This window comes from Atractosteus spatula, chromosome 26 (assembly GCF_055471065.1).
Source record: "Atractosteus spatula isolate fAtrSpa1 chromosome 26, fAtrSpa1.hap1, whole genome shotgun sequence".
Taxonomy (NCBI): Eukaryota; Metazoa; Chordata; class Actinopteri; order Semionotiformes; family Lepisosteidae; genus Atractosteus; species Atractosteus spatula.
This window is the reverse complement of record NC_142731.1, coordinates 5771624-5786853: the sequence shown is the minus strand read 5'-3', so window position 1 is coordinate 5786853 and position 15230 is coordinate 5771624. Positions and strand designations below refer to the sequence as shown.

The following is a 15230-nucleotide window of genomic DNA, read 5'->3' as shown; positions in this document are numbered from 1 at the left end:
CTGATGCTTTCTCCAGTTACTCCTTTTCTGTGTGGAAATGGATTAGATATTCGAGCAGGATGTGGAATATCAAGCAATATTGAATGATTATTTCTCAGGATTGTGTTTATCCTGTTCAAAGAGGCGTGTCGATCTTTTGTAACACACTCCGGGTTCTTTGGCATTTAATTTGAGCCAATGAAATGGTTTACGAAAGCTTAAAAATGAAAAAAAAAACCCACAACAAACAACATGGCTGTTCTCAGGTTCATAACCCGTAACTTCCATCAATCAAACCATATGGGCAAAAAAAAACAGAAGTGAGCTGGGAGCATTCTAATGTGTTTTTCAGTGCAACGCAGACAGAAGGTGATTTCTCCGTTATCAAGCAGAGCCTTTTATTTCTGTATTTGTAAAGACAAAACACCATCTGCCACTTCCTTCCCTCCGTAACACAGATTTTACAACCGTGGCAGAGAAGACAGAAGAAATGCCTGGCTTTTCTCTTTAGGATGCATGCAGGTAATCTCAAGCCCGAGTGTGGAAATTTGCGAGGCCTTTAATAATGAATTCCTTGCATTTATATACACTTGCATGCCAATGTTTGGGCACCCATGGTCAAACTGCATGTTTTACTGAGTGTCTTAGTGAAAAGAAGTTAGAGCAACCACTGCAGGGTACAGACTTTTTCCTGCACATTTTTAATGCGCAATTGGTATTTATTAGTTGAATTTGACAGATTAAAACAAATAAAATGGTGAATGTGGCATGTACAGTGTCAGTCAGTACTTAGTAACACCTCCTTATGTCATGTTTAAGTTTGTACCGTGCAGAGGTTGTGTTAAAACGTCTTTTCACTTAGAGGTTCTGCGAAACATGCAATCTGACCAAGGGTGCCCAAACCTCTGCATACAACTGTAGCATCTAACACCCCACAGGACCCCAAAGCCAATGTTCCTGCTAAGCTGTGCCTGTGTGCGCACGCACACACGTTATGAAATCAGCGCACATAGGAAATTGAACTGCGCACACAAAATTAAATTAAAAATAAATATGATAATAAAACAAACACGGTCGTCAATTGAAAAATGCTAAATTGACCACGAGACTGGCTGCGAGAGGCCCAGCTCGGCTGTGTGCATTATTATTGCTCCTCGATATTCGATATCTCTGCTCTCGTGGTCTCGAACCTCACTGCTCATGCTCGCTCGGCACTCCGTCTCTATGACTGGGCTCGTGGAATCGCTGTCCCAGCCTTTTGGATCTCTACGCTTCTATGAGAATGACTGTATTCACAAAAAATAATTTCAGGTTTACAATTTTACACTCAATTTAGTTTAATTGATTATAGTTCAATTGTCCAGGTCTGTAGAGATTAGGTGCTACCTATAAAACCTGCTTCACTGGGGCTCTACCTCCCAAAGTAAAAAAAACAGGGAGGAGCCAGGAGTGAAGATGAAAACTCTGGATCCCAGCTCATCCGGGTACGGAATCTCTGGAGCCAACAGACCAGACCAGGCAGATCATGTGATGTCCTGCTAATGGGCAACCAATGGGGCTTTTTTTCCCCTCTCTAACCCATGACAGCTTAGATGCATTGCTTGCAAACCAGGAAAGCTGCAATTGGAAACCATGCCCGTCCATTAAAAAAAAACCCACATACACACACACACTGCACATTAGATAGATCTGAAATTAAATGCAGGCGATTAGTTACAGTGCAGTAGTTCTTCACCCTCCATTGGCTGGCTTTTAATTTAAAATCGTGCATATGCACAGGAAAGAAATTCAGAAGGTGCAGAATGGACGTCAGATTGGAGTGTCCTCTTGGGCAAAGTGAAAAGGGTCTTGAGCATAAATGGCAAAAGAGCACTAAAATTGCCATCGCTTTTTTTGCAGGTTCTTCTTGCAGAAGGAAAAATATTAGGGGCCAAGGAAGGCAAAAAACGTTCCCTCTGGGTACTAAAAAAAAAAGAGATTGCCGTTTCAAGTAGATTAAATTGGTTTAATGTAGTTTTGCTCACTGCCAGCTGTCAAGATACACAAATATATATAGTATGTTAATCTCTACTTTTCTGCTGGCTTTTTACTGGGAAGATCTAGCCTTTCGATGCAAATTTCCAAATTTCAGTCTTATTATTCTGCTTAGCCTCCAGGTACTTAATAAATAGCTGTTTTGTAGGAAAAAAAAACTATGACGGGGAAGGTCTTGAAATGATGGATTGCATGAAAATAAATGACACCTTGTAGCCACTGCAATTAGCCAGGAGAGCATGAAGCACCGCATGCAGTCTTCAGATATGAGCTTCAATAATACAATCCCTTCAAATGCGATTTAATCTTCTCTCGGGAGAGTTTCTAGAATGCTACTGTCCATTCACTACTCAAACCGCATTTTGAACGCTGCACATTTTACTAACTACCTTCTGGTGATAGTAATTTTATGAGGTAAGAACTACTAAAATTATTTTTTGGGCAGAAGCACAACTTTTTGCTTTGACTGTAAAGCATACAACGAAACGTGATAAGTTTAAAAAAAAAAAAACACCAGCCTTCCATGAGAAATGGCCACACGACACTGGAAGCACAAGTGTTTCTCTACGCACCACCGCCAGAAAGCCAGTCTGGATTTTCCATGAATCCCGACACGATGCACTGAAGCAAGGCACCACGTCCTCCTCATGCTGATTGGATACTGCACACAGGAGAAAGCCAGAAATGGCAATTCTGTTTGGCCTGTTGGAACACGGTTCGTCGGAGAGCTGTCCTTCTTTTTGAAGGATCTACAGTGGCAGTCCTCAATGGTCACCTGCGATCTACTGCAGCAGTCCTCAACGGTCACTGGTGATCTACAGAGGCAGTCCCCAACGGGCACCAGCGATCTACAGAGGCAGTGCCAACGGGCACCAGCGATCTACAGAGGCAATCCCCAATAGGCACCAGCAATCTACAGAGGCAGTGCCAACGGGCACCAGCGATCTACAGAGGCAGTGCCAACGGGCACCAGCGATCTACAGAGGCAGTCCCAACGGGCACCAGTGATCTACAGAGGCAGTCCCCAACGGGCACCAGCGATCTACAGAGGCAGTCCCAACGGGCACCAGCGATCTACAGAGGCAGTCCCAACGGGCACCAGTGATCTACAGAGGCAGTCCCCAACGGGCACCAGCGATCTACAGAGGCAGTGCCAACGGGCACCAGCGATCTACAGAGGCAGTCCCCAACGGGCACCAGCGATCTCCTGTGGTCGTTGGCTATGTACTGTGGCAGGCCCCAGTTGTAACGGGCGATCTACGGCAGCAGTCAATAGTGGGCAGTTGATGCTCTATCAGTAATTATCTACCATCGCGCCAGAACAAGGAGCACATTTGAAGTTTTACAGGCCTACAAACGACCGTGGCTTAATTTAAAATTAAACGCATACAAGACCAAGAACAAGGAGCCTGCTGCTTGACAAAAATTCATTTATCTACTTCCCCAATGGTCTTTGGTTAATTAAAATGTGCATCCCCAATGTGCCTTTTCAGTTTAATGCAAAGGTACACAATCAATGGCCACACATTGTATGCGAAATTAAAATGGATAAAACTGTGCCCAGAGAAGGGGCGGCAGGAGCTAATCTGAAATACCAAATTAAATTTCTCTGTGCGCTTCGGCAGGTTAAGCCCACCTGGACTGCAATTACATTCTGGACCCAGCCATTAACAGTCATCAGATTTAATTACTAAGAGATTGGTACCTCTGCCCCCCCCAGCTCTACTCCTCCCTCCAAGAACGATAATGAAAAGATAAAGCAATTGTCCCTGATTACAAGTCACATTAACAGTGTATCAATTAAAGAACAAGTCCTAGATCAGGTAGGCTGCATCTTGTGCTAAGATTTTTTTTAACAGAAAAAAAACAGCCAATACTTACAGGCGCACCAAGACTGCTTTGTGACCTCAATTAAACTTGTTGCAGCTCTGGAATTACAAACTGTCCAGCTTTAGACAAGCAGTCTCTGCTTCAGACACCACACTGAACCTCAGGGCTAGAAATTAAAGCTTGCTTAAGCCATGTGGTCCAGTGCAAGCTCTTGCACCAATCTTCCTCATGAAACAGAAATAAAAATCCTGTAACTCATATTATTCTTAAATCAACACATATTATTTAATCTCTTGACAACGGAAGGAGACACCTCAAAACTTCTTTCAGTACAACAATGAAGATGGCTCCTGGTATTTGCACAAGAGGAAATGGAGAGAGAAGGTACATGGACAATGTATTAGCTTTTTTTTGTAAGTCTTTTTGTCCTCTCCAAAGATAAACGTGCAGCAATCACACAGCTACCTGGTCTTTCCAAGACCTTCTGTCTGGTTATCTCTAAGGTTTCTTCTGAAATCACACGGCACATGCACATACAGTACAGACAGCAACCACGCCTTTATTATTACAACCACAGGATCTTTTTTGTGTGTCAACGACGTGCGATACTTCCAAGCAGTCATTTCAACCTTTGATTTCTCTTTAATGTCATCATTGTCCCACACCTATTTGGTTTTAACAACACAAAAAGGTAAGAGTAGAATTTCTGAGGTGGCAAGAGTATTAATGGTGTGGTCAAGCAGGTGGTACCCAGTCCATAACCTATCACAAGCCAGATTAGGCTCTAAATCAACTTTTCAGAACTTAATCTCAGAAAATACAGGACACAGGACTGCAGTCACATTTTGGCCATAATAAAACTGTGCATGGGGCAAATTTCACCAATGGATATTCCCCATGCTATACACCACTGCAGTTACACAGCACAGCGTGGTGTGAGAAACCACGAGAAACTGTGTCAAAATGTATAGAAATCCAGGGTCAATACCGTGAAAACACAGACTATTAACCAGACTTAGTGGGAAGACTACGAAGTAACAGGCAAATAAGTTCTGAATCCCGAGATGAAGTTTAAACTGATGAGTTTTATTGCATGCAAGGAACAATAAGACCGAAGTATTGTTCGAAATACAGGTACGAAACTTCTGACGTAGTTCGTTTTCATGGTAACGGGGAGAGGTCACGGTGTTCGGACAGTCCCCCAGACTCTGACCACTCTTAATGGTCAGTTTTAGGTTTCGTTGGGGGGGGGTTTCCTAGCTGGCATCTAGAATCCTTATCATTTAACCCCCTTTTCCTGCCATAATTTAAAGCCTGGCATGTCTTGTGTCACAACAAGTCCAGCCCTTGTGCAGAAAGGAATCAGTTAACCCCTTCTTCACATCTTATATCTTTCTTCATTTATGAAGTAAAAGGCAGTTTTTTAATCATTGTCAAGAGGCCTGCACTGAAATCACTAAGAGAATCTTACTTGGCACCAGAGAAGCAAAGAGATATTAAAAGAAAGCAGACGTCTCAATGCAGAGCAGTCTCCAGTGCTGGCGGATGCCCAGGCAAGCACAGTAAACACAATAAAGCGATCAGTTTTCACAACAGCCACGCTAAGGCGCGAGGTTGCTGCTCCAAATGTTTATTTCCTTCAGGCAACAAACAAAACACAAGAACAATAAATAATTCAATCTGTAACATTAAAAGTTATGATGCTTAAATGGACTTCTGTGAATTGTAGTCGTATACATTAGCCCAGAAGGGGGGTCTCGACTCTTTTCAATTTCACTCTCAGTCCCTTTTCGAAATAAATAATGCACAGCCCATCTGGAGCCCTGCTGAAGAAGACAGAGAACTGGGCTCGACAAGTTGGTAGAAGAAAGACAACTGGTACCAGGTCCACTGTTAGCCCACACTGTGTCACAGCGCTAATCTGCTGTCGGTGATAATGACTTTTGGAGCGTGTGATTCGTTCTCTCAGGAATCCGAAATGGATCTCATTAATCTTCCGAGCACTTAAGGGCCTGTGAAAGATTTAATTCTTTAAAGCCTCAATTTCCACTCGATTCCCATTATCTTTTCTAATGAAAACTGTCCCCTTCATCAGTCCTTTCAGCGGGAAGGTCTGAGCTCAGTTTTTGAATAAAAAACAAGCTTGAACCATGTCTTTTTTTTTTGCTTTTAAAAGAAAAAAATTAATATACAGCAGCAGGTGCTGTCCTACGAAGGGAACAAACTGTGGGTTGTAAGATCAGCAGCAGAAGTCAAAATGCTACAGAATTAAACAACATAGACGTTCAAGATGAATAATATTAGTGCGACTGCAATTTATATCAATGTCAAAACAGGACTTTGGCTATTCAAAATATACACTATGGAAGATTAATTAAAACCCCCCTCACGTGCACAGGTCCAGCTCTCTCCTGCTTCATCGCTTATACCAGAAGCTCTATATCATTAATCTGATAAGGTTAAAGAATTTAGTAGTATAGGAGTGGGCATCCCAAGGATATATTAATAAACAGATATAAAGAGGGATGTGAGAACAAAGACGATGTCAAGGTAAAATTAGATAAAGACTCAAAATCACATATCATTCAACCTCATTTTCTGACAGTATATCTAAAGACATCTACTGTCCATCTAGAATACACCTAGTGTCCATAACATCTTTGATATTGTAACACACTTGTCAGGATCCCAAACTATTTAATCTGATCCCCATTCTGGCAATGCTATTTTAAACAATTGCACATGCACTTGTCAGTCTGGAGGAAAAACACAGCAAGATCTCAATGCATCCCGAGATGAGACCTTGTAACCAATCTAATTTCACAGCTGTCTGGAAAAAATATAAGCGCTCAACAAAGGCAACCAAGCACTGCCTTGTATACATACAGTAACTAGATGGACTGTAAGTAGGTGTTGCACGTCCTCGGATGTTTACCGGACCTCTGAATGGATGTTCTCATCAAGACCATGGTCCTGTGACACATGGGGGTTTATGAGGAAAAGACAAAACGTCAGGTGTGTGTTCCTCTTACATGAGCCCTTCAAGAGATATGAAAGTAAGGGGATTCCAAGTGGTGGGACCAGTAGAAGGAATAGCTTTGAGCAGGTTATAAGTCCCGTTCTGCAGATCTCGTTGGGCTTGAGGCTGAGTGAGGCCGACAGCGGCAAGGATTGTGTCAGGCAGCGGCCAGGAGGAGACCAGCTGGCCGCAGGAATTCTCGGCCTGCAACCCGATGGCAAATCCTGCAGAACCCGTGCACATTTGTGGGTGCACACTACACCACCCACCCACATTACTTTTTGGTTGAAAAGTGTCAGGCATCTCTCCACAGCATAGGTTTCAGAGGAAAGCACAGACAGTCAAGCTGCGAGATTTCATGATCATAGTAGTCACCCCAGATGATTGGGGGAGGGGGGTGTATCAAGCAGGAAAACAGGAAACTATAAAGCAACAACAAAATGACTCACAGCACTAGCACCGATGCCGACACAATTAGAGCGCTTATGGTTCTGTAAAGCCTTTGAGTGAATTTGACATTTTGATCAAGGAGCATGGGTAAGGTCACTGGCATCTAGAGCACCCTTCATGAATACATCTCATCATCACACCGAAAGCACACATAAAAACAAATTAGGATTTATGCTCTCGAATAAAATCATTTGGCTGTTAATCAAAGGTAGCAAAATCCTTGGACACTGTGCTCTTCACCTTGAGTAGACAAACTCATTTTTTTACTAATCAATACAGATTAGTATTCAATACTGTACACTTGGGATCAGAGGTATTAAATCACAGCTTTTTAAAAAAGATAGTTTAATGAAATATATGCCAATACAAAAGTAGAAATCAAAAAGGCAACAGAAATGAACAGCATGTCATTAACAAAACAGCTCCTGCTCACACTGCACAGGCATCCTTCAAAGCATTTAACATAACACAAATCAGATTTTCAAACTTCCATGTAAACAGAATTATGCACTGTAGGCCAGAAAAAAATGAGCCAAACTCAACTGCTATGAGGAACAGGAAATTGTCCAATCTCTCAAAGACAAACCCAGAACCTCTATAGCACAGTATATCCAAAAGACAATATGAAATATAGGAAAACATTACAATGTACCATCATCTGTTGAAAATTTGCTTTGGTCAGACAAGCACATGGAAACGATCTTCAGAAAGGGAACATCCTTCTATTATACTGATGTCATATCATGTAAATTTAACTTGAATAATATTTGTTTTATGCCCGTTCCAGTCTGTGGGGAGTGGAGAGCCAACAGAAAACACGTATGACAGAGCAATGGCCAGCAAGTATTAATCTAGACCCTATGACCACATCATGTGAAACTGTACTCTATACAGTATATTGCGACCAATTGCACTAGAAATTGAAAATAGGAGGAAAAATAACTCTCAATTTTTTCAATTTTGAAATTGCAATACACAAAAAGTATAATTTAACAATTATATTGGATCTTGACTGACTGTCCCCTAACCCCTCTGGGGTACAACTGTACACCCCACTACTTCTGTCAGCTCCGAGCTTTCTGTTCATTCCTTGAGAAGAAGATGGAAGCAACCGAGGACAAATCTGAAACTTCACACGCCCTGCTCACAGCGGCCAGATCTGCATGTTCACACAGAAGCACAACACACGACACTTGATGTTGCAAAAGCACTCTGTGGAAATCTGCTGTTAAGGCTTCTGCACTTAACTAAACTCGGACCGAATGACATGTCGTTGATGATTTTGGTTGCCTGTACCAATCAAACTGCATGCTAAACATGAAACTGGTGCCACATCGGGGTCACTCTCCAAGATGCAGGCCATCTGGTCATATGACCTTGGTCTTTAAAGTGCACATATTAAGAAAACTTCAAATATAAGGCACCTATTATTTCACAAGATTTTCAGTTTTCCTGTGGACCTTTTCATTTCACTTTCAGGTGACTCATACTCAAACATGAGAAGGGATGTGTCTCAGTATGGACGTTTTGGCAAAAGAGCAGGTGTACAGTACATCGCTTACTGCGGTCTCAAGCCTTCCATCACTTGCAGACAAGCGTGATGCTTTACGACTGCCTTCTTTAAATGGGGGTCCGTGGCGTAACCTTATGCTGTGTCTCACAAAACATTTGAAGAAGTCCTTGCATTTATACCACCTAAGCCACCACTGAAATGCATTCAAGACAGGCAGCCAGTCTTTGCCTGCAGCCCCAGCACAGAACAGATTAGGTGGCAAAGTGAGAAATTATTTTGCAAATTGACTTAAAGGGGAACATTCATTAGAAAACCCAGACTGAACAAGCCCCGGGTGGAATTTAGCCAAAACACCTAGGGATGGAAATTCTGGCACAGAGGGAAGATCGCCACCTACTGGTTCACATACAATACTTGCAGTAGCAACCTGTTTACTTCCAAGGTCAGCATGACTGACCTGACACAGCCTTGCTTGGCTTCTCAGGTGTGACGAAATCAGGCTAGAAATCTAGCCATCGACTTTTTAACCGTAAAAAGCTTAAGAAAAATAGTTCACAAAAAGACAAATCTTTTAATCCACCGAGTGATACACTGTGAAAATTAAGGCTTCTAAAAAAATTGCCCAAGAGCCCTTTAAGTTTGGTAAGTAAAACAGCATGTAGTCAGAGCTACACCATGTAAGCTGAAGCCTTTGATTAAACCGGGATAAATGGTGCTTAAAAAGTAAAGCTATTTTAGATGTGAAATTGAAACGCTTGAGAAACAGTGTGAAGGAACTGTGAAAACTAAAAGATTAAATCAGAACCTTATATGGTTTATCTCCTCAGCAGTTCATGAGGAAAAATCCATTTTTAGAACAAATAAGATCTGCTGCTGACACGACACAGCAGATTAGGAATGTTTTTACAGATGCAAGAGCTGCCGGTAAAATCTGATTATCAACACCTTGTTTGTATTCTGAAGACCCATGGGATGAATTCATTCATTTTATTTTAGCTATCCTTAGCTCCTCTTATATAGCTATTGGTTTTATGGGCCTTCAGCACACGTAGCCTTTTCAAAAACAAAAAAAGATAAAAAGCTATTTACATTGAAAATGTGGAACAAAGTTTCTAAGGTATCTACAGCAGTTAGGAGCAGGTTTAGCAAAGGAATTATTCAGAATTATTGGAACAGCTTGCGATTCTTATCCCAATTACGTTATTTTTCACGATTACAACCTCTGAGTGACTTGGAACTGCAGCGCAAAATAAAAGAAAAAAGGAACAATGCATTTAGTTCAAATGAGACTGCTTCATGACCGACGATAAATAAGACAAGTGCTCCATTTTCTGTATTAAATCCAAGCCTCAGTATTATTCTGTCTTTGATATTTACTGGTATTTAAAAAACAACTGTTTGATCAGGTCTCATTTTCTTATTATTATCTTCTAGGTTAAGAGATAAGCTATAGCAAACACCATGAAATTGATAAAGTTATTTGTTGGATGGGGAGGTTAGGAATGGGGGAAGGGGGCCACCATCCTGAATTGAAATGACTTGTTGTGGGAGGTGCGAGCTGTAAAAAGTGCTGGGGAATACTTCTTTGTCATTATATGCTATATATACCTAAATACCTGGGTTCCAAACTTGGTATTTGGGGGGTTCCTTTTTTCAGAACATTTAATGTTCCCATATGCCATTTGGTGACCCCAGGACACCTGAAAACTCCCATCCTCTCATCCCCATTTCAAAAGATACATCAACTACCTTTGCCTGTTGTGTTGTGCTTCAAACTGCAAGCTACATGACCCATGTGATTAGAATATATTCTCCTGGGACACTATCACCGCTTCTTGATGTATATTATTATCCGTATTATACAGTCTCATTACTGATCTTCTTCTGCATTAACCTTTCACTTTACATGAAAATACAACAGGAAACACTTCAGGCCACATAAGCATATGATGCATCTTCCTGAAGAGATGTAACCCAATTGCTCCTTATGAGCAGCTATTTGTTGACAAGCCTAAAGGTACATGCAACATTTTGTTCTGCCTTCTCTTTGTCATCATTATTTGAAAATAATGGACTTGATTCTGTGAAGTTATGTCACCCCTCTTTTCACAACTTTCACTACATAATAAATAAGGAAAACAAGGAACCAAGTGCTTAAGGCAACAATAAGTACAGAAACTTTTACCATTAAGTTACAATGAAATGGCAGCAAGCTGCTCCTTTTTTGGTTTAGTCCAGAATCAAAAATATAAAAAGTGAATAAAAGCACCAAATTCATCACACAACATTCTGCTTGTCTTTAATGGTTTCATAATGTTCAATGGCAGCTTCAAAATCAAATTCACTGATGGTTGGGCCGTCTACTGCAATCTTAACAACGTTGGACGAGCCCTCTTCTGTCAGGAGTTTTTTGGTTTGGTCTTTGGCCCTGAAAACCTTTTCACATGTTGCAGGCTGTACAGGTAACACCGAGGCCAGAGAAGCCAGCGTGGCAAAGTCAGGAAAGAGCTCGCGCATCTCGGAGTCAATGAACACCAGCTGAGCACAGAGCTCCTGGAGAGACAGGTGGCCGAGGCCGACGACGACGCGCTTGAAGAGTGGGAAGTCAGTCCTCGCCCTCTCCTGGCTCACCAGGCCCCCGTACTGATCTAGCAGCAGGTTTAGCTCAGTCGCCCCGTAGCTCATGATGTCATCATCCAAGGCCTGCACGTAGCACTGGGGGCTGAAGAGCACCACGAAGGCATTCACAAGTTCAACAATGTCCTCCGGTAGTCTATCCTGCAGGCTCTTGCAAAGAGTGCCCAGGTAGGCTTCTTTCAACTGCCCAAAAGCTCGTACATCCTCCTGGGAGCAGTTGGTCATCTCCACTCCTTTATAGTACAGTCTGACGCCCTTTTTGCAGTCCTCCTGAGGGTGCTCGTTCATGTCACAGAGGAATTCCTGAAACTGACACCCACTGGCCGACCTTAGTGCCTTCAGGCAGGCCAGAGATGCCGATATGACTGGCTTGAGGACGGACAAATTCAGCTCTTCAGCTTGGAAGAACGCGCTTAGCTTCTGCAGGGTAGGCAGAACGTCCATCAATACTTTTGTGAAGGCCACAAAATGGAATTTTTTGAGCTCCTCGCAGAGTCCTAAGGCCAAGGGAGATTTTCCAGCCAACTCTTCCAGAAACAGGACCAGTGTTGGCCACAGTGAGTTTATTGCCTCTACTGCCGGCAACACTGATGTCCACTGAACGGGCTTGCAGTCCCTGAGGTCAATCTTTCTGGACTTCAGGACCTTATCCAGCTCTTCCAAGCTGTTGTTGTCATCCTCATAACTGGAAAATAGACGAAAGACAGCATCTACAGTTTCTTCATACTTTCTAAGGTAGCCAACATCCCTGATGATATCGGACAGAGCAAGACAGTCATTCGAGGATAACCAGGGAGAATGTTTTAAAAGAGGGCACAAAGGCTTCAGTCTGGACACAGTGTTGCTGATTTTGTTTGTGCTCAAACTTGGTTCATCATAGGCAAGCCAAGACACCTTGGAAAGAGGAACACTAAAGGTGCTGAAGATTTCTACTAGCCTGTCTACGACTGTCTCGGTTTCTCCATCTGGAAGGTCAAAAAGTCCGAGAAATATAACTGAGGCATGTCGGTCAAAGGGGGACACTGTGCTCACAAATAGAACTAGCTTTTCATTTTCCAAAAGGTCAACAGCTTCTCTCACAATGAGCCCAATAAATGGGGAATCAGTCATTCTGCGGCTATCTTCATCATGAAGAACCTTGACAATTGCCTCCTACATCCATTAAATAAAAACAAAAGAAGAATGTTTAGCTTTAAGTAATACAAAGTAAGAGTTATATTTCTCACTACTTGTACTAAAGAACTACTGAGGCACAAAGGAAAATGCTAAGTTCATAGGTTTGCAATTTACATGAGCATAAAATAAAAAATCCAGGTAATCAGATTTATGAGCTATTCTATAATAAAGTTGTACCAATAACGTGAAGTGCTCTGCAGACAACCAGGACTCATTTAAGTCTCTACCCAACAATGTCTACGCTATTTTTTGTTGCACTGAACTATAATGGGTTCCCTTTGCTTAGCATATGTGATAACTCAGTCTGCTGCCTGTAAATTAACTACCTAGTCCTAGTTCAAAAACAACAACAAAAAATATACACATGTAGTGAAGCATTTTATCACTGCACAGGATTAAGAACAGCAGCCAAAATGAAGCAAAAGTAAGACTGTCACACATTATTTTTCTTATCAAAAATATTCTATGTTAAATGAAACACACACCTGCATTTCCTTTATACTGTGAGCTGAGTAATAATCATGGCATTCCCCAGCCAGTAAAGACTGGCAAAGGTTGTACTTTTGGAGCTCCAGCAGCGAACTAAGCTTTGAATCTGGAATGCCTTCCTTCGCCATGCAGTAAACCGTGGTCATGATGGCGATTTTGGCTGGGCTGACCAGCCTCCTGACCGGTGGCTTCAAGTCGTGTTCATTCAGGGGCCCGAGGGGCTCCCATACCGTCTGCCCCCGGCCGGCCGCCAGGGCGTGCCGGTGGGCGCCGGAGGTGACGTGGCGCAGCAGGGCGTGCCGCTGGAAGTTGTCCGTGCCCACGGTGAAGGCGTTGTCCGCCTTGCCGTGCTTGTTCCTCACCAGCGCCCGGCGACACGCCACGCAGAACATCAGCTTCCTGTCGTAATCGAACTCCAGCCAGGGGAACTCCCCTTTCCACTGCTCGTTGAAGTAGCGCTTGCACTTCTTGTTGGAGTTGGAGGCCTCCCCCGCCGGCTTCTTCCCGGGCCTCGGCATCGCCGTCCCTGGGGTTTGAGCGAGCGTTATTTACCGACACCGCACTGAAAACATCTCCCAAGAAACAAGAACACATTCACCTTAGCTCTGCTTTCAGCTACCACGTCATGACTAGACTGGAGAGAGGGAAAAGAAGAGAGGTGTCAGGAATTAGGGGAGACTCACATAACAGCAATGTCCGTTAACCAAAGGGACAGACCCAACAGACACTACTGTGATGAAGTAGCTGGTAAGACACACGATTATCATCAGCAAAACACAGACTCCTTTAGAGTACAGATTTCCAGCAAACTTCGAGACACGACATTTAGACTTTTGTACTACTTTGCTGTAAGCACACCCACTGCAAAAAAAATAGCTTCCCAAAGTTTTTGTTACCATTTGAAAAGGACAGCTTAATTCGGATTCATCCAATGTTAATTTTTTGGCATCTTCAAAAAATAATTAAAGGGTTGGAATAGCCTGGGGTTCACACGGAGTGAGGCAAGAGCCACAACCTAACGCTGGGCTCAACAGAGAAATACTGCCTGCATCCCAAATGGAAGCAGCAGGACAAGTAAGGTAGCAATGCAGTTTCTATTTTGAGGCTCAGGCTCCTAAAAAGGGGATTTTAAAATTAATGTACATCTAAAAAAAATATTTGAAACAAAAGAGAACCAGAGTAGAGACTAAAAAGCATGTACCTACGTTAAAAACAACATTTCTCTAGCTCATATCACTACCTTCAAATGAAGGACCAGTAAAAAATAATACTTTACAATTACTGCATATACGTGTACTGTATATAACTGCTTCTACCACTCTTCACAGCTCTTGACTGTAATAGTAGTGTCAGTATCTTTGAAAGGTGTACAAAATAATTTAATTGAATAATTGCTGTTAATACACAGTGTTACTTGGATGGCTGACATAATGCAACTAGTTTGAAAAAATTCTTTCAAAACAGAACAGGCAATTAACAAACCAAACCTAAAATAGGTTATTCTAATGATTTTAATAAAAAGACTAATACTATAACTGGAAAGTGACTTTTCCAAACCATTAAATACCATGCTGGCGACAAAAATGAGTTATTACTCAAAACCAATTATGAAGTGTATTCAATTTACTCCCGCTACACTGCGCCACTCCAAAAGGATGTACTGTATCATAATTGATGGTAACCAATTATTTACACAATTTGCACGCTCTATTTATTTCATTTTTGTAATACACCACAATAATAAACGTCTATGCAATATTCTCCTTTTCTTCTCTCGATTTCCATCTCCTGGAGAAACCCGGCTGTTAAGAGTGCCCTTCACACTTCGCTTAAGACTCACGTCTGGGAAATGTAATCTCTGTGCCACTCGCCATTTTTCCTTACCGTAACTTTTTATCACCACATAAAACACTTTCTGCTTCCGTAAAGTTACCGCATTAAGAAATATTTATGTTTGTTTGTGTTTTAATATAATTAAAAGGGGACTTTAGGGGCTTTTAAATGCAAGACCGTAGATTTAAACACCACACTCAACAAAAATATAACACTGAATTGATCTAGACGCAAATCTACAACTTTAAAAACTACGTAAAACGCTTAAAA

General features: G+C 42.1%; 2 protein-coding genes across 2 annotated transcripts in view; both read right to left on the bottom strand.

Annotated features, from left to right (window-relative positions):
• The window catches only part of znf385c (zinc finger protein 385C), a 172474-nt gene that overhangs the window by 29539 nt on the left and 127705 nt on the right, over nt 1–15230 (bottom strand). The gene's annotated exons all lie outside the window — the stretch shown is intronic.
• LOC148814680 (uncharacterized protein C17orf113-like) lies at nt 7679–14437 on the bottom strand. Its single transcript, XM_088906491.1, has 2 exons — nt 13124–14437; nt 7679–12614 (listed from the first exon to the last, which is right to left on the bottom strand). Exons 1-2 carry the CDS (start codon nt 13643–13645, stop codon nt 11103–11105), a joined length of 2034 nt encoding a protein of 677 aa, XP_088762617.1. The 5' UTR covers nt 13646–14437; the 3' UTR covers nt 7679–11102.